The sequence below is a fragment of the Chironomus tepperi genome, unplaced genomic scaffold (genome assembly GCF_022539635.2).
Source record: "Chironomus tepperi strain 1889 unplaced genomic scaffold, CSIRO-AGI_Ctep_v1 contig_309, whole genome shotgun sequence".
NCBI classification, from domain to species: domain Eukaryota; kingdom Metazoa; phylum Arthropoda; class Insecta; order Diptera; family Chironomidae; genus Chironomus; species Chironomus tepperi.
The window spans coordinates 806,875-825,521 of record NW_027226431.1 but is presented as its reverse complement, the minus strand read 5'-3'; the positions used below and the strand labels follow the sequence as shown (position 1 = coordinate 825,521).

Below are 18,647 nucleotides of genomic sequence, written 5' to 3'. Positions count from 1 at the left end.
GAAGCAATACATGCAATATTTGAAATTTAACGGTAAAAGAACATTTGAATTTACCAAATATTTTTAAAATTGAAGTTAAAACCGATTAAAATTTAACGGTTAGAAAATATTTGAAAGCAGTTGCTGATGGAATTTGAAAAATGATAGCTTCCTTTGACTTAAATGTCTTCGAGCCTTTCCTTTACTGTCCTTCTTCAAATGACCTTTATCATCTTCTAGTCTGTCCTAAGAACGACATCACGTACATAATTTTACGTCGCGAGTAGCTATAGCATTAGAAGTAACTGATCAAAACGAGATTTTTGGTCGCTCGTCAAGCAGCTAAGAAGAGAAACCCATACGGAATTCAAATGAACTACGAACTCCATGTGACTTGCAAATGAATCCTGTGTCACAAGGGTTCAGCACCTTAAGAAAGAGCTCGAAGTCGACTCCAATTTTACATGGAGTCGAGTCGACTTCATACAAAACTTAGCTTTAATGCCAGTTCCAATAATATGATTGTATAACAGTACGCTTAAACTGAAGCAATTGATATGTATATATCCAGACAATCAGCCAAATAGCTGACAATATCATCATTTCCCTAACCCAAAAGTCACTAAAAAATATTCAAGCAGCAGCTGCAAATTTGTTTTCGATTATTTTTTCATTCACCTCAATTCTACACATTCTCAATATTCTATCCCGATGTGAAGCAACAAGTTTCACTCTCGGTTTTTTTTTGCATGCCATTCCTTTCCTTTCTTTCCACTCTGTCATTTTGTTATTCTTCTTTTATTCCCGCACTAGCTCTTCAATGGCATGTGATTATGTGTTATGAAGAGCATTTATGTGCAATAATGCGAATATTAAAAGGAACAAATTTTTATTTTTTATTGCTGCATCTGATGCTTACTTCCACTCAAGATTACACTCAATGATATGTCACTTGACAATCTTGTGTAATTTGCATGTTGGATGAGTACACAGTCATGTGCTGATCGTTCTGTTCTGTATGCTTAATTCATGAATCACTGTTTTTTTTTGCTGGTGGAAGATGAGTTAAGTGCTTGTTTTTAGGGCAATAAAAATAATTGTGCATCCACTGATGTCAACTTGAGAATGTACAAATATTTACATGTTAAATGATGTAATGTGAACTTGAGGATTATTTGACTTGATGTATGGTAAGGAAATGGTAATTGTAATAAATTTGAATTGTTTCCATTATTTGGTTGTTTAGAATCGAGTTTTCTGTATGTTGGCTTTTGGAATATGATTATTAGTTCCTATTGATCAACTTTGTTCCTCTCTATGATCGTGTAATGTCCTGAACTTCTAGATTAGTTGATAATTTCACAATAATGTTTATTCTTCAGAGTTTAAAAACAAACTGAACATTTTATATGAAAAAGGGGTTTTCAACTAAGTACAATAAATATTATTCAAATCTCAAATGAACGTTATAACAGATTCTATGGAATTTTCATAAAAATTAGTCAAAAATCTAGTAGTTTTAAGACAAAATCTGAAACTACTTTGAAGAACTAGAAATTTTCGACAATTTTCAAGACTCTGAAACCACAATATAACATTGACAAATGACTGAAAGACTTCTAAGTCATGAAAAAACTTATTTAGTCATGAAAATTGAATTTGTGTTCAATTTAGATTATAAAATTACAAAACTCAGTATCTGCATCAAATTTAAACAACAACAATCCCCCAATTGAGACATATCTACAATAATAATTGAAAGTTCCGCTCGTGCCTAACAATTTTATTTACTCCACTCAATTCAATTTCAATTATTATTAAACAACAATAGAGTTTTGAAGCATTCTCATCTCTCCTGAAAAGAGCAAATAGCAATTAAAATTGGAAAAAAATTTCCATTCACAAAAAAAAATATAATTCAATTCCATTTTCAAACTGTTGCACCGAGCAATATTTTCGAATCAATGCATTAAAGTGGAAAACTTTTCAATTCCTTTATTTTTTTTTGTTGCCGTGCTTTTGGTTTAATCGACCACTTAAGCTAAAGTTTGTTCGCTTCATCCATTTGTTTTGAAGTAAGGAGGCACACATATACAATCAAGATATAAACTTCTTTCCTAAGTGCACTCAACATAATGGCTGTTTGCCGGTTTGTTCTTTAACGATGATTTCTTTCCTCATTCAACCAGAAAATTTTTCTCCATCGCTTCCGTCCTTAACTGGATTCAACTTTAAAAGAAATATTGAAAAAAGGGAATCAAAATGTTGATGATGATGATGCAAACTTTACTTCTTTTTTTCAAGAAATATTATGGGAATGGAAGGGAAAAAGTAGAAATAATTTTAATGGATTTTAAACTCGGTTGTCTGCACTTATCCAACTAAATTCTTGGTGAACTTCATCATTTGTCATCAGTAAATGGAATGCAACCGAAATTGAATTTTCTTCGGGCTGTTTTATGTCCTGAACTTTTTCTGTTTCTCGTTGTGTCCTTGTGGAGAACTTTAGAGGGATTTTATGCACTTTAATAGAGTATTTTAGTTCCAATCCCGAGAGACACAAATGAAGATGGCTTCAGCACACAACTTTTAGGGCTCGTTAAAATGAAAGCAGCCTCTGTTTTGCGTCCATATGATGTGTCGTTAAGCACTGCTTTAAGCTGTTAAAACTAAATTACTCTGGAATTTATCTGAATTTCCATATAAATTGCAATAAAAATTGTAACGGTTTCTAAAATTCAAATTCAAACTGAAGCAAATTCGTAATTGTATCCCCTTAACAGACAAAAAATTCTTAGTTTTAAACCCTTTGATTCTAAAATTTTGGAAAAATTTAGTAAAATTCATCAAAACTTAGTTAAATCATCATTAATCAAGACAAATTCCTCATAACAAGACATCTTCGTAAGTATTCTTTGATTTATGATTAAAGATTTACCTAAACTTAGTCTTTTTTGCAGAAATTTTGAATTTTCTTCAATATTGTCTTTTCTGGAAGAATAATCAATCAAAAATTTGACAATCAGCTCTGTTCGACTAGAACATTATACAAATATCTCAACATTTAACAAGAATCCATCCAAAAATCCCCACAAGGATCATTTTAGAGGAGAAAAAAAAATCGTAGATAAAGTTTTTCACTAAATTTCGTGAAAACTTTAGATTGAGATTGAAATGCTCCAACAAGAAATGTCTTTCAAAAATGTTCGTTCACAACATATAAAATTGTACATACATGACGGAGGGATGGGAACTAACAGAACACTTCAATTTGGTAAAATGTCTCATCTCCATCTAAAAAGCATAAACGAGAGGATAAAAGAAAGCAAAAATTAAGTTTTGACGCGCTCTAAAAAACATGAAAACTTGTGCTGCGTTGAGTAAGTTTCTTGCTGAAATTAGAAGCATGGATGGTAAGTACGTTAAGTTATGGAATATTTAAATAGAAACTTTTATTTTACCATGAAATTATTCTTACATCTGTTACATCACTATTATAATATTACTGTCTTAATATGAATTTCATAAACTTTTTACTCTTCATTTTCTTTTCTATTTTTTCATTAAATATAAATTAAAAATTCTTGATGTCAGATTCACATTTTATGTCTCTCTACTCGTCATCATGTGACGTCTCATGTTCTTTTTAATAATAAAGTGAATGAGAGGAAATATGAAAATTCTTCAAGTTATTTTACATTGTCGTTGGCAAGTCGTTGGAATAGGGAATTGAGTAAATAGAATTGACAGGATTTAGTCAGTACTTAGTCAAGTTTGGTTCGTTAACAACTGTTTTGAGACAACAGAGGTAGAATATTGTTGTTGGGACGATTTGAAGACTGCTAGAGCTTTATGCAACACAGTAGGCTAACTAATGCAGAATTTATGGATGACAAGAGATCGCGAGGAAGACCGAAGAATTCTTGGATTGGATGTGATGAAAAGAACGCTAGAGTCCTTAAAATCCCCAACTGGCAAAATGTTTCGAAGCATAATGCTGTCTTTAGACATTCCCTGCGCGCGGCAATGTGCCCTCGTGCGCCCCAGCTAAGGAAGGAAGTAAAAAAGTGCATAGTAGGTCAAGATTCAGCACCATGCTTTAACAGGCAAAATCATGGTCTCAAAAGCAATCTATTAGCGTGCTTGCTCTCAGTTTGTTCCCTTCTTAAGAGCTTGCTATTTACCTGCTAGGAATACTTGAAGTCAGACCATACCAGAGCTCGCAGTTGTCTCCAATTCTGAATGCAGTCAACTTTTCCATACAAAGTCCGAGTCGACATCAAGCTCTGAATCATACTAAGTCACTCTAGAGCTAGTACACCCTAACAGGCATAGAGTATGCTTTCATGGTACACAAAGACCACTACGGTACCTAAAAGCAGTCGCTTTTCCTATTAGGGACATCAACTATCTTATTAGCAAAATGGATATGATCAACACATTCAACCCAACGGAGCTATAACATACCACATAACCCAATTTAAGATCCATAATATCGAAAAAAAGCCTCGACTCAACATAATAATTCCATAAAGTTAATTAAAATTCCCTTCTGACAACATTTATGAGACTTCAACATGCTTCAACTTTTTTATGTCTATTTATGGATTTTTTTTTCTCCCCATACACATCATGGAGATATTATCAAATGTCTTCAGGACTTAATTGATTTGTGTGGTATGCTGAAAACAGACATCCAATATATTCCAACCATATGTTGCTTAAATGGAAATAATAAAAATTGGAGATGAATAAAGTTTAATTTTCATTTTTTTTTCATCGAACCATTTTTATTCTGTACTCACATGCAGCACATAGTCATGACTATTCTCGATTTCATTTCAATTGAATTTGATTGAGACGAGAAAAAACTTTTTTTTTTGTCATTCAGTCAGACAATAAAAACCAGAATGCCAATGACTGCATTATGAGAGGAAGTAAGTGAGATAGATCTACAGAAAATGAGATTGGACGGAATGAGTACAATTTTGTTCCATAACACAAAAGTCTATTTTTATGAAAAATAAGAACTTGTTTATCACTTGTAAATACTTGAAAGTAAGGAGAAGAATAAAAGACTAGGAAATAAGGGAAAATGAGGATTAAAATTCAATTATCTATGGATGGGTGGACACGATATACAACACGACAGTACAAAACTAGCAAGAAAATAACTTCAAGTTGGAAAATGTTGGGGAAATGAGGAATATCTGTGAATTAAGGTGCATGAATGGATTTACTAGTTTTAGTCGACTTGAGTTTGCTCCTTACTTACTTTTGCTTACTTTGCTCTGTCTGACTTTTCCCAACTGCCAATACTAAAATCCTACAGAACTGTTGTGATCTATGGCTTTTCTGTTGGCGTCTAAGACTGGCTCTATCGCTGCCTGCCTTTTCCCAATTGCCAATACCAAGTGCTACAATGTCTCTATCAACAGCCTTTTTCCAAGAACTCTTTGGCTGCCCTCGTGAGTTGGCTCTGATTCACTAAAAATCGATTGAAGTTTAACCAGCATTTTCTGCTGCTGACACTTGTGAAGTATAACATTTCATACAAATTTCAATTGATTCTTGGGTTTGGATTCGATCTCGGGGATTTTCTGTCTTTTAATGCAAATTAATGAAGTTATGTGAATGGCTCTGAAAAGGAAAGCATCAAATTTGAATAAGAATCATTATTTAAAATAATTAAGGATTTTCAGAGATTTTTAAAATATTTAACGGTCAAAATTCAAAATTTCCGAGATGATACAATTTTTCAAATTGTTTTTAACCGTTAAAATTCAAATATTTTTAAATCGTTATTTATGAAGAAAAGATTGATCAACATAGTAAATTGTTCAGGCAAAATTCAAGAAATTCTAATTAAATTTAACATAAACCGAGCAATAGTTCATTCCAGACAATCTGCACTCATCAATAACTCAAAACCTAACCAAAAGATGCTATAAATCTCTAATTAAGATTCCCATACTTACAGCTCACAAAGAGATTTTCCCTTTTCTTCTTAGCTTATACTTACACAAAAAGAGAGAGAGAGCAAAAAGGAACGAAAGTCAAGACTATATGGAACATTTAAAAGAAATGCTGTCATGTAATCCGCATAAATAACTATCATAAAACTTTATTACATAATTAAATAGACTTTCTTTAAGTAAGCTATAGCGCATTTTTGAAATTTTATATTCAAATAATAGTTTGGTATAAGAGTCACTTATTTAACTGACTTTTTCCATTCGAACGTCAAATTACCAAAGTTAATTTGTCATCGTGCATTTTCTTGATCATTTTGGTGGATTTGGTGAAAATTGCAAATTCAGTTTTAGAATCGTCAGAAAGCTTCCAATCCTCAAAATACTTTTGAAAAGCTAGACATTGTAGAGAGCTCAAATGGTTTCAACAGTTAAAGCTGTATCATCAGCATACAACATCAGTTCCATTTTTATAACGGAATATCGTTATTGAACAAGTGAGGAGCAATTAAGGAACCCTGGTCATTTACGAAGTTTCAAATCAACGCATAAATACTATAATTAACATAGGGTTTTTCATTTTCATATAATAAACAACAACAAAAACAACAACACGTTTTTTCATTGTTTTACAGTGTTTTTCAATGTTTGTCGATGTTTTTACAAGTTGTTTACTGAAATGAATGTTTGAATTTTTTTGACCGTTAAATTGAGGATTTGAATTATGAAAATCCATTAAAATGATGAAGACAAGCATTAAACAGCTCTTAATAATTCAACAAACAGCTTGGATTTTTATACGGATCTTGGGATTTTTACAGGCTCTGGAAGTGACCTGGAGATTTCTTACTAGGATCTGATGCGTTTTTAGGTCTGGAAGTGACCTGGAGCTTACTGGATCTTGGACTTGTCCTGAGGTCTGACTTTCAGAAGAACAACATGACCTGGATCAAAATCATTACTGGATCTTGGTTTTTTCCTTCAGGTCTGGAAGTGACCTATCGCACGTGCGTTTGTAAATGTTTCTAAAGTGATTCCTATATTTAACTAGGTTACTTACTTCCTCGGATGACTTGGTAAATTTAGGAGTTGAGCTCTTAGAGAGTCTTTAATAATTACAGAAGTGACCTTGCATCGGATCTTACTGGATCTTGGTTTTTTTTCCAGTTGGAGATAAGTAATCCTGGAAAGACTGAGAAAAGTAAAGGCTGGATCTTACTGGATTCTTGGTTCTTTCTAGCTGGAAGTGAACTGGATCTTACTGGAAACTTAACCAAAAGTTTTTAGATCTACTTAAGTCACAAAGAGATTTTCCCTTATTAATCAAAAACTGAAAGTCAAGACTATATGGAACATTTAAAAGAAATGCTGTCATGTAATCCGCATAAATAACTATCATAAAACTTTATTACATAATTAAATAGACTTCTTTTTTTTCTATTACAGTAAAAGTCGTTCCTATTCGCTCTATAAATAAAAAAAAAAGGCAGATAGAAATATATCGTTGAGGCAGCACAAGGAAAAACTATGGTTTTTGCCTCCACCTACCCACTATTTACTACACTGTGTGGCTGCTTTAATTTAAAACTTTCCTTTCCTTCCTTTCTTATTTCTGTTTATTTCCAAACCAAAAAAGATCGACTTACAGTAAAATGAGCATTTAAATTATTATGTGAAGCTCTTGATATTGACTTTAATGGAAATATATTCCTTCTTTTTTCCCAACCATTGAGTATGAATGAAAAATTTACATAATATTATGATTGCGAACGCAAAAAGGAGGGGATTTAAAACCTTAACTATATCCTTTACATTACATAAAAAAAGAACTTATTATTAGGAACTCTTAGCCGATGAAATATTCAATGGATATTGACTTTAGAATGCTACTTATGGACGGATTCAATAATGATGTCTGTGTTGGATTGATTTATGTATGTTGAGTGGAGAAGCAGCGATTAGTTGAACATATATTTGGATATAAGCCATTATAGTTTTATATGACATTTGTGTACTTTACTATGAAATGTCAAGTTTTTAACTGCTTCATGGAAAGGTACACAATTCTTAAAGTTCATATGGTCAACTAATTGAAGCCTGTTCCATGCAAAAGTCAGTTTATAAATAGGCATACTGTTGACTGATCAAAATCTGTTAGCTTTGGGTATGAAGATGTTTTGAAGCTGAATGACCTTTCCAGACATAAAACAAACCCATATTTGTTCCATAAAAAAGCAGTAAGTGCCTTTGTGGAGCAATCAGTAAGGTTCTTGGTTCAAATTCAGTGTGGAAACTCTGAAGGGTTCGAATCCTGTCATTTCAAATTTTGTTCTTTTCAGAAATATACGACCAGGACAATGAATTAGGGCTCAATGACGACGTTGAGGTGCTAATAGGAGTTCGATGGACAACGTTGAGATTAAGGATTTGTAAGAATCTGAACACCCAAATTCACACTCCTAGCCTAGCTAGTGAAAGTTGCCCGGGATTAGGACAAAATCTGAACTCTGGACAAAGTTGGATTAAGGAACGAATAAGGAACTCGAAGTATAGCACGAAAAATTGGAACAAGACCAACAAGATTAACCGAATGAAACATTGATATCTACAAAGAACTTGTTCGAGTTCTGGAGCTTTCATGCTGCTGTTGAGAATTGAATATTCATAAAATAAACAACAATTCAAGGTTCAAAACTCCAGAACTTAACTCCTTTACAATTTCAAGCTTTCCTTCAAAATTCAATTCCAAAATTAACCAAACAGTCCAAAAAATCAAATTTATTGACACCCATCACTTCCAAACACTCCCCCATAAGCATAATATGTGAATAGATGAATAGAACTCTATCTAGTGCCGATATTTAAGGTAGTTTCTGACTTTTGAATTTAATAGAATGGAAAGAAAATTTGTTCTGTATTGAATGAGAGGGATAAGAAGTCTGCCATGCCTTCCACAACTACTCAAAAAGGTAGGAAAGTAAAAAAAATAACTTCAGAGGTTTGAAAGGCTGCCAAGACTGAGATAAATGTAGAAGATTGATATCATGATGGAACAGGAAGTCCCTGATAATATCATTTTTTTCTGCTGATGCTTGAAAATGGCAGACTTAAAGGAAAAGAAATTTTTTTTATATATATCGAGTGATTGGGGAAGCGATGTATACATATTCTTGCTATATTTTCTTCTTATTTATGAATATTGATAAAAAAAAATCGGATCTTTGAAGACTCTCATATATTGATTTCATGAATTGAATACTGAAGAGTAAGCGGAATGAGGTAAAGGCATTTTTACTATCCATTTTTGCATACATCACATGATTTGATGGAAGAAATGAGGAAAAAAATGAGAATAAATTTGACTTTCCTTGAAGAAAAAGTTTCTTGTTATGGCAGTTTGAAATGTTTACTGTGGTATGGAACTTATTTTGAGTTATTGGGTTTGTTTCTTGTGATGGTCTTGATTTTTTGAGGTTTTGATTCAATAAATTGTGATGAAAATTTGAATTAGATATGAAATTCATTTAAATGTTGAATTTGAGTATTCAGGAAATTCAAAAAAAAAACGTTAAAATTTAAAATATTTAAAAATTATTTCTTAAAAATTGTGTCTTTGCTAAAATCTAAATTAACAATTTTCGTTAAAATTCAAAACTTCCTAAATTTGTAGTAAAAATTTCCGTTGAATTTCAAATTGATGTGTCTTGGCTAATAAAAATTCAAATTTTAAGTTTCCGTTAAATCCTAAAATGTGTCATGACTAAATTTGAATTAGACATTTTCGTTCAATTTCAAAAATGTATCTTGGCTAATATTTGAAATGGATAATTTCTGTTAAATTTCCCTAAAATGTGTCTCGGTTAAGAAATTTTCAAATTTCAAGTTTCAGTTAGATTCTAAAAATGTATATTTGCATAAAGAATTATCGTTAGATTTCAAAATTTTGTGTCTTGGCTAATAACATTTGAAATTGTATTTTCCGTTAAATCAGTCAAAACTACTTTTAAACTATTTAAAGCGTTCCAAAGCATCGAATTCTGAATCCAACCACAAAAACATGCCTGTTACTGTTGCAAATTTACCTCCTTTTTATCGAGATTCAAGTATTTTCCTCTTTCAATTTCCAGCAATAAGATATCTGCGTGCATGTAATGTAGTCGACATAAAATTTTGCCATGGATTATCGATCATCTAGAACTAAATAAAAATCAAAAGAGAGCGAAAAAAGACTTTATTTTTTATTACATCTTTTACCTTCAACATTTTCGTTGTTGTTCCTTCCTTTTTTAAACAAATTAGTGCCTTCCATCGTTTTTATGGCTTTTGCATGTTTTATTTGCGTAAAAAATACAAAATTTTCTTGTATTTCTTTTCACTCAATGCCTTAATACAACCTGATAGCAATTCTTCGTCCGTGCATGAGGAAAATTTCTGATAGCTATCAGCAATTGTTTTATTGTGTGAAAACTCAAGACTTGCTAAAAATATGAAATTTTTCTTTCCTTTTTTATTAGCACAAAAATTTTTCATGAATTTTTTTTTTAAGCCAACCAAAAATACTTATAGCAGATAATATCAAATGAGAAGTATGAAAAAAAAAAATTATAAGCTTTTTGCTAAGCAACAGCAATAAATAAAAGGAATGAAGGCAGAAAAAAAAATTCAAGTAAATATTATGCATTCAGGCATTACAGGGATTAAAAAATTCTTGCGAAAAAGAATTGAACAAGTTGGAAGTGCTTCGTGTTAAGTGAAATTAAATTTTAAAGAAAAAAAATTTAACTGTTTTTTAAAATTTTGAATACTAACGGTAATTTAGAATTTGAATTTCGATTATCTGTAGCCAACTTCACTCAAAATAAGCTCGATTTAAATTTGAAAAGAACGTTAGAAAATGAACAGCTTTTTAGAATTTGAATTTAAATAATCTGTAACTAACTTCACTTAATATACTGAATTTAAATATTAAAAAACCGTTAGAAAACAATAAATTTAGAAATGATCAATAATGCCATCAAAACCCAGTTTACTAATGAAATTCAAGCTAAAGTCTATACCATACGATATAATACGACCATTAATCCCCTCGTCATGAAAACCGCACAAAAGAAAAACGAGGAAAAGTTGAAAAATCTATTGATTCATGGGATTATGAGATTCCTTTTAAAATATGAACACGTAATCCATCTACACACATAATAAAAGATTCCCTTTTTTAACATTCTAGGTATTTTTTGTTTGAAAAAAGGGATTGGCTATAGAATATGTCTGTCTATGCTGCTCATACGGTTGTTCCTTTTCAGACAGAGATTTTTTTTTTCATTTATTTTGTGAACTTTTCATGTAAAGCATTTTCATTACATTTCAGCATTTTATTATACTCAAGCATAATCGAAATTCATCAGATTCATCATTCGTTTGCCTTTTTTTAATTTTAATTTTGTACAGCAGCAAAAAAAGTTGTCTGGATCTTCAGCTTTTCAACATTTTGAATCCTTTCATTTTCAGCTTACTATCTAAAATGTTCTTCTTCTCCAGCTCCGATTTTTCGGTCAATTGTTTGAAACGTTCAACAGCAAAGTTAATTTCATTTAGTCCATCAACAATTTTCGTCGAGAGCTCTCGTTGTTTAATCAATCTTTTCTTCTGATTTTTCTGTAAATTAAATTTATTTACACTATTTTTAAAATTGAAATGTATTTATTTACCCCTAGTGGAGTTGGTCTGCCGTCCATATAAGTAAAATCTGGCAGGTATGTCAATGGTGATTCTTTGTTTGGATTTACTGGAAGTTTCATTTTACGTCTCCAATCTTGATCAATGTTAAATACAGTAGAAATGTGGATTTTTCTCACAATAGCTGAAGAATTCAACAAAAGAATGAGTTATGGTTCATGCTTTGTATTTTACTGATGTGTACTTACTGGATTTGTTAATTAAATTCACAATTTTCAGCATTTTTGCAATGTAAACAAACTTTTTGTAGCAATTTATGAAGATTTAACGGTAATTTTTTGAAATGAGCTGATTCTTTGTCAATGATGTGTTGATGAATTTTAAAAATTTTATTAATTTTCAATTATTTTCTTAGCTTTTGGTCTCATTGTTTATGTCATTTTAAAAAACATTAAATAGTTAAAGGGATAAATTTTGTTCCTAATTGCTCTATTTATCAAAATATTTTAAAAAAATTAGAAATTTTCCAATGAATTTTTTCATGAACATTTCAAAAACTCCGTTAAAAATTCAAATTCTAAAAATCCGTTAAATTTGATTTCATGCCAAAAAATTTAATACTACTTTAAAAGAATCAATACATCATTTTTATCCAATAAAGTGAAGTGCCCAAAGATACATGATAAAGGAAGGAAATGCCATAAACATTTATATTTGCTCGAGACAAAAAAGAAAAAAAAAATGAGAAAAGAATTGAATGATTTATTCGGACGATGATAAATTACATTAAAAGTCCTTCCTGAACTTTCATGTATCATACATTTTCCTCCGTATGTCCATTTCTCTTAGCCACAAATAAGCAAAAGAAAAATTTCTTTCCACAAATCTTATCCATCAACTTTAATTCATGTGATGTTAAACTCAAATACAACATTAGTAAAGTTTGCCATTTCTTCTCACTTCTTAGTTCTTCCTTAATGTTGCAATTTTCTTTTGTAAATTTTCTTTCTCCTTTCCTTGCACATAATTGCTTGAAGCTGAGCAAAACACAGGGTGAGAGTGAGAAATAAGAAGTGGGACAAAAATGTCTGATAACAATGGCAAGTTTTATGTTATGGAATGAACAAGGCAAGGCAGGAGTCAAGACAGAACGAAAAAAAAGATGATAAATTGAAAGTTTTCAAGTTTAGACAGTTTTCTCTTGTTTGCTCTTAATTTGTTTAATACATTATTTTTATTCTTTATGTGTTACTTTTTCATCTCCTCGGGTCATAATCATGAGATATTTCTTCCTTTTTCTTGTGAATTGTAAGTAACAGCACGTGGTAGTTTTCCTGAAAAGGAATCAGAGGTGTGATGTGGGAGTTGCTAATGGACTGATGGAAGTTTATCTAATTTGGAGCAAGGATTCACTGTAAAGAGTTGATAAATGATTAAAATTTCAGAGGAAATCAACTTAAAATTCAAAATTTGGTTTAACGGTCATTTTAAATTCAATTTTTTGAATTTTCTTTGCTTTCTAGAAACATTTGCATAGTTTTGAAAAATTGAAGGAAATCGATCGTTAAAATTCAAATTTAAAACCATACAAATGTTAAGAATTACGGGAACATTTGTATGGTTTTGAAAATTTAAAGCAATTTGACATTTGTGTTTTTATCAATTTATTCAACTTTAGGCATTGAAATTAATGACAGGATCCACTGTTAAAGAAAGAATTGACATTAAACTAAAGAATTCACAACATTTGAAGATGTAACTCTTTGTAGTTTTCAATATTTTAAAGATCCAGTAACTGAACTCATAATTATACAAATTTACAGAATTCAATGCTAATATCCAGTCAGACTCATCAAAATACCTCCCACATCAACAACTCTGTGTCTAACAAGAAGTAAAAATAAAGAAGAGATTGAAAAATTGTATCAAAAAACTTAATTCTCCCTTATATTTTTCCTTTATTGATTCTTGTTTGAACTGTGAGATCCAATTCGTACATAAATCTTTTGAGCGAAAAAAGATGGATTCTTCCGTCAAAACTTTCTCACTTTTAAATTTTTAATGCAACAGTCTCAAGAAAAGTTTTTAGCATTCATGAAGTTTTTCCTGCTTTTATAATAGACGAAAAGCAGATTATTGCAGACATTCTCAAAGGAATGCGGAATCAAAATTTCATGTATACATTCATGCTTACATATCCAATTAGTTGAACATTGATGGAATAAGTCAATTATAAAGTTTGAAAATCGGAAAAATCATTTTCCTGTGACAATTTTTCATTTAAAATTGAAAAAAGAAATTTAATTTAAAAACTTTTTATTTTATTTCCATTTTAACTTTTTTTATTTAACATTCCTAAACAGTGCTTTATTTGTATACCCAACAATGAGTTTGCTGATAAGCGTCTTTGAAGGTCTTCATGCGAAGTGTTTCAATTGTCATGTAATTGTGTTTTCATTCCGATTAGATAAGCTTCTCATTCTTTAAAATTGTTCATGTGGAAGTCATGACTAAGTTTTTTAGAACTCTGAGATGTTGTCGACTTTCTTGGTCTGTCCTGGAAAAGTTGACAAAAAGTTAATATTTAAAATATTTTAATTGACATAATTTTATTGCTGGACATTTCTGTTGTCTGTAACTTTTAGGAAGATTATCTTCAAAATTTTCGCAAAATTGTGCTTAAAAATCTTTAAAATTCCATAATCTTCATCTTTTTATGAAATTACAGAGCATTATTGCCATCTAATCTCATTAAAATATTCAGAGCAAGACGAGCTTTTGTTCTTTAATTTACTTTTTGGATCATAAACATCAAAATTCTCGTGTGGGTTTTGCATTTGTTTTAAGCCCACACAGGTTTAGAATTTAATAGCTATGATTGAATTTCTATTAAGTTGTGCTGATATATGAGCTAATTTTGTTGTCAACAGTTGTTAATGTTATGGAAATTATTAGAAAATTTAGGAAAATTCAGCTTGTTCAGCAACGATTCAGCTTAATTAGAACAGTTTAGCTTACAATTGTAACTTATTCAGCGCAAATTTTAAGCTATTCAGTTAAGCAAAGTTCAAACAATTCAGCTAATTTATATGCAGAATCCAGCTTATTTAATACAATTAATCTTATTCAGCACAAATCTGCTTATTTAGCACAAATAAGCTTATTCAGCTCAAAACTGCTTAATCAGCACAATTTCGCATATTCAATACAATTCAGCATATTTAACTCGATTAAGCTTATTCAGCATAATTTAAATTTAACTTTTTGATGCTATTTAAGAACTATTCAGTACAATTTGAAGCTGTTCAGCATCTTTTCAGCCAATTCAGCAACTCTTAAATAATTCTTTTCATTTTGATCAATTCAGCTTTGAAAAGGATGACAACCCTGCCATCATCCACCAAATTAATCTGTACATTCATTAAAAAGTTCATAGAAGCATCTCCCACAGCAACAAGACACAAGAACAAAAGCTAATTAATCAACAAACTAATTACCATTAAAATTCATCCTTCGAAATCTATAATCAACCTCCTCCGGGAACAAATAAGTCTGTTCGAAAGCTGACCCTTTAGCACCAGAAAATTGAGCTTGATAATTATAAATCATGTACTGGTCTTCATCCTTTTCGTCCATAAAATGATGATCACTCTTTCGTGCCTCATTAACAAAGAATTCAGCAAAATATTGCGATGCAATTAAGGCATTGGATGTATGTGAAATATTTTTATTGCGGACCCATTCGTAAATATTCTTTTCAGGATGAAATTGTACAGCATAAAATGGATATTGACGATGTTCGATTGACGATATAAATTCGAAGCCATTCCAATCATCATTTACAGACATTACACGCCATATTGAGTCAATATGATAATCTGTCAAGTTCTAGAATTGACAGTGTGGATGGAAAGAAGACGAAAAAAATTGTTTTATGTCACTTTATGGATGTTAAATGCCTGCTTACCTTTTCGGTGAGACAATAAGTATGAAAATTTGATGTTACAGCCTCGTCTCGTAGAATTTTAATGACTCTGTCTGGTGCGTCTTTAAACATTCGACTTGACTTAAAGTCATCTTTAAAATTCAACGGTAATGACTGACTTCTTGATGAACAATCAGCGCGAATCTCGGTACGGTTTGCTGATAAATAAGTAATCAGCTCAAATCCTAGGCATGTGCCCCATAAGGGAAAATAATTGCCGTTGTCATTCATCTTTGTGGCTATTTCATAAATGTAATTGCCTGCCTCGGCAAATCCATTGGGTTCAGTGAACGATAGAGCACCGCCAGGTAATAAAATACTGCAATTTGTGGGAGTTAAATAAATAATAAATTATTGAAGGACTCTTTTGGTGGGGTTGGATTGGATGTTACGTCAAGTTAGAGCAGTGGTGGGTAACATGTGTGACGCGGCTCACTAGTTTGCATTTCGTGGACCTTATGTTGTGGTGAGCACATTCGTGTTCCTCCAAAAATTCTTGGAAATGTCATGAACCTTATGTTGTGTATTGTTTCAGTTTAGTTCAGTGGTGGTCAGCCTGTGTGCCACTGCACTTCTTAATGGTAAGCGTCGATTGAAATCGCTCACGGCATGCGGTTCATGATATTTCTAAAACACATTAGTGTACCGCGGCACACAGGTTGCTCACGAATGCTCGAATCCAGTTGTGGGAAACCTGTGTGCCGTGGCACACTAGTTTATTGCCATCAACCGTATACCATGTGCAGTTTTGGTCTAGACAAACCATCAAGGTTGCCTTAAAAAAGGTTGCCCATCACTGGATTAGAGGATGAGTGTGCCTGGCTGCTATTTAGACACAATTTTGTGTCAGGACAGCAACTAAGATGTCAAATTCAATCATTTCCAACAATCCGTAACATCCAATTCAACCCCAAATCACATTCTTACCCATTCAGCTTCGACATTATGTCTTCATAATAACTCCGATCCTTTCCTATCCTAAAAGAACAATACCCGAATGTTAAAAAAAAGAAGAAAGTAAAAGTGGTGAAATAATTAATCAACGCCTAGGGTGAATGACAAAGTTCTTTTTTCTCGTCCGCAAAATGCGATATGCATGGTATGTATACATGCCTGTGATTTTAGATGGACGGATAGAAACAAAAAAAAAAAAACGAAAAATTTTTGTGTTTAGGAAATTAGCCTTTACATTTTTTTTTGTTCCTTGCCTCTCATATATTCAATGAATCAGCTTGTAGGCTGAGTAATGAAAAAAGAAACGATGGAAAAAAATCGATGAGGAACCCAGTTGGAAAAGAATTATTTCCATTTTTAGGAATATAAATTTGTGTTTTAAGTGCTTTATTTTTCCGAATGGTCAATTTTTGACCTAGTTTTTTTTGGATGTACTGTTTATTATTGGCAAATTTGGGAATTGGAGATGTTTTTTAATGAAAATTTGATTTTTAGAGTTTTGTTAATTATTAACGATAATTTACGATTTGAATTTTAAATCTGAGTTCAGCTGAACTTGAGAATTTTGTCATTTTTTAACAGAAATTTTGAATTTGAAATTTTCAGCTGAATTCAGCGTTTTGATTTCAAATTATTTTTTAACGAATTTTATAAAGTTTTTACTTTGAACAATTTTAAAGCTTTTTGGAACTTAAAACAGTGGTTTTTGTTTTAATTAATTAACTTTTTAACTAATTTATAGAATGTTTAATTTAGCAAAAGAAATTAAGTTAGTTACAGCTTCTTTAAAGTCATGAAATTTTAACCGCTTTTAAAATTTTGAATTTTTCTGATTGTTGTATGGTTTTGAACTTAAAGTTCAAAATTTTCAAATTTTAAATTTCCGTTAATTAAAAAAAATCACTTTTTCAAGTTTAATGAATAAATCTTCACATCTTCGGCAGTCGGAAGCTAGCAATAGAGCAAGCTTTAGTTGTTATTTGAGAGACGCCATGGATCACAATAGATCTGTACGACCAGGAATCTATATTCCGTAACACCGTAAACAAATCATATCAACTGGATGTTCATCATATCAAAAAATCAATATTTAAAGTGTAATAACTGCTTGTAAACTACTAAAAAACACTCCAAGTTCAATTCTAACTTCAATTTCAACTATTGACCCAAATACTCTAAAATTCTACAACAACACATCCCCAAAGTACTTTTATTACCTCACGCAAAACATACACAAAAAAAGAAGAGAACTTTGTCAGCCGTCACACACTCAAAAATATTCATATGTAGAATGAGTCACAAAAATACAAAATAATAAAAATCATCACATTTTGGCTTACCAAATTGGCACAACTCGTGCTCCACCGCCTTCAATAAATTTAACATATGATGCCGCTATATAACTGTGATATTGATCAGCATATTTTGAACGAAGGTTGAATGTCATCTCTTGAGATAAAACTCCAATAATTGGCTCATCATTAATTGTCGGTGCTAAAAATATGTCAGATGATTTATTGATTATCATACCGCACTTGATTAAATGAAATTTTATTATGCAAAATAATAATAAAGTAAATGGGACGGTTTTCGACATCGTTTTTCGTGTTTATGAGAACGGAATAAAATATTTTACGATGTAGCTTGTTTTGAGGGCTTTAAAATACTGACTGAGACAATTTTTGCTTTCACGCAGTTGATAATGGATGTGGAGAATCTTCTAATGACGTCATCGATGATTTGTGAGCAAATTGAGAGTTATTTGTGCTGATATGGGATGTTTGTGACAGAGTTGTAAGACAGGCATCTGCCAGTGTCAAAAACCGTACAAATTCTTGAAATTTATTCTTACAAAACCTTACAAATTATAAAGAAATTGTATAGTTTTTGCCTGTTTTGCAAGACAGACGGCAGATGCCAAGAAGACAGGCAAAAACCGTACAATTCCATAATAATGTCCATGGTTTTTTCAAAACCATACAAATTATCAAGAAATTGTAAGGTTCTTACCTATGACATACGCCTGTTTTGCATCTCTGGTTCGTGTTAGGTAGCTGAAACAGAAGTTTCTGAACTTTAAG

At 31.4% G+C, this 18,647-nt stretch overlaps 1 protein-coding gene across 2 annotated transcripts; it reads right to left on the bottom strand.

Moving 5' to 3' along the window:
• Nucleotides 1–13,926: 13,926 nt before the first annotated feature.
• LOC139092627 (gamma-glutamyl hydrolase-like) lies at nt 13,927–18,224 on the bottom strand. 2 transcript variants are annotated; one of them, XM_070643104.1, is made up of 5 exons: nt 17,907–18,224; nt 16,540–16,590; nt 15,595–15,931; nt 15,125–15,515; nt 13,927–14,184 (listed from the first exon to the last, which is right to left on the bottom strand). In XM_070643104.1, the coding sequence occupies exons 1-5, from the start codon at nt 18,161–18,163 to the stop codon at nt 14,147–14,149; spliced, it is 1,074 nt and encodes a 357-aa protein (XP_070499205.1). In that variant the 5' UTR covers nt 18,164–18,224; the 3' UTR covers nt 13,927–14,146. The 2 variants fall into 2 exon arrangements, with proteins under 2 accessions (XP_070499205.1, XP_070499204.1); XM_070643103.1 differs by having other exon boundaries at nt 13,927–14,179.
• Between the last annotated feature and the right edge of the window lie 423 nt (nt 18,225–18,647).

Bases quoted from the DNA above. Each gene is read 5' to 3' on its own strand.
- LOC139092627 (XM_070643103.1), bottom strand. From the start codon at position 18,163: ATGTCGAAAACCGTCCCATTTACTTTATTATTATTTTGCATAATAAAA. The intron at 15,932-16,539 runs GTAAGAATGTGA...CACAAATTGCAG, and splicing joins ATAATGTCGAAGCTGAATGG to TATTTTATTACCTGGCGGTG. The intron at 15,516-15,594 runs GTAAGCAGGCAT...TGTCAATTCTAG, and splicing joins CTTATTGTCTCACCGAAAAG to AACTTGACAGATTATCATAT.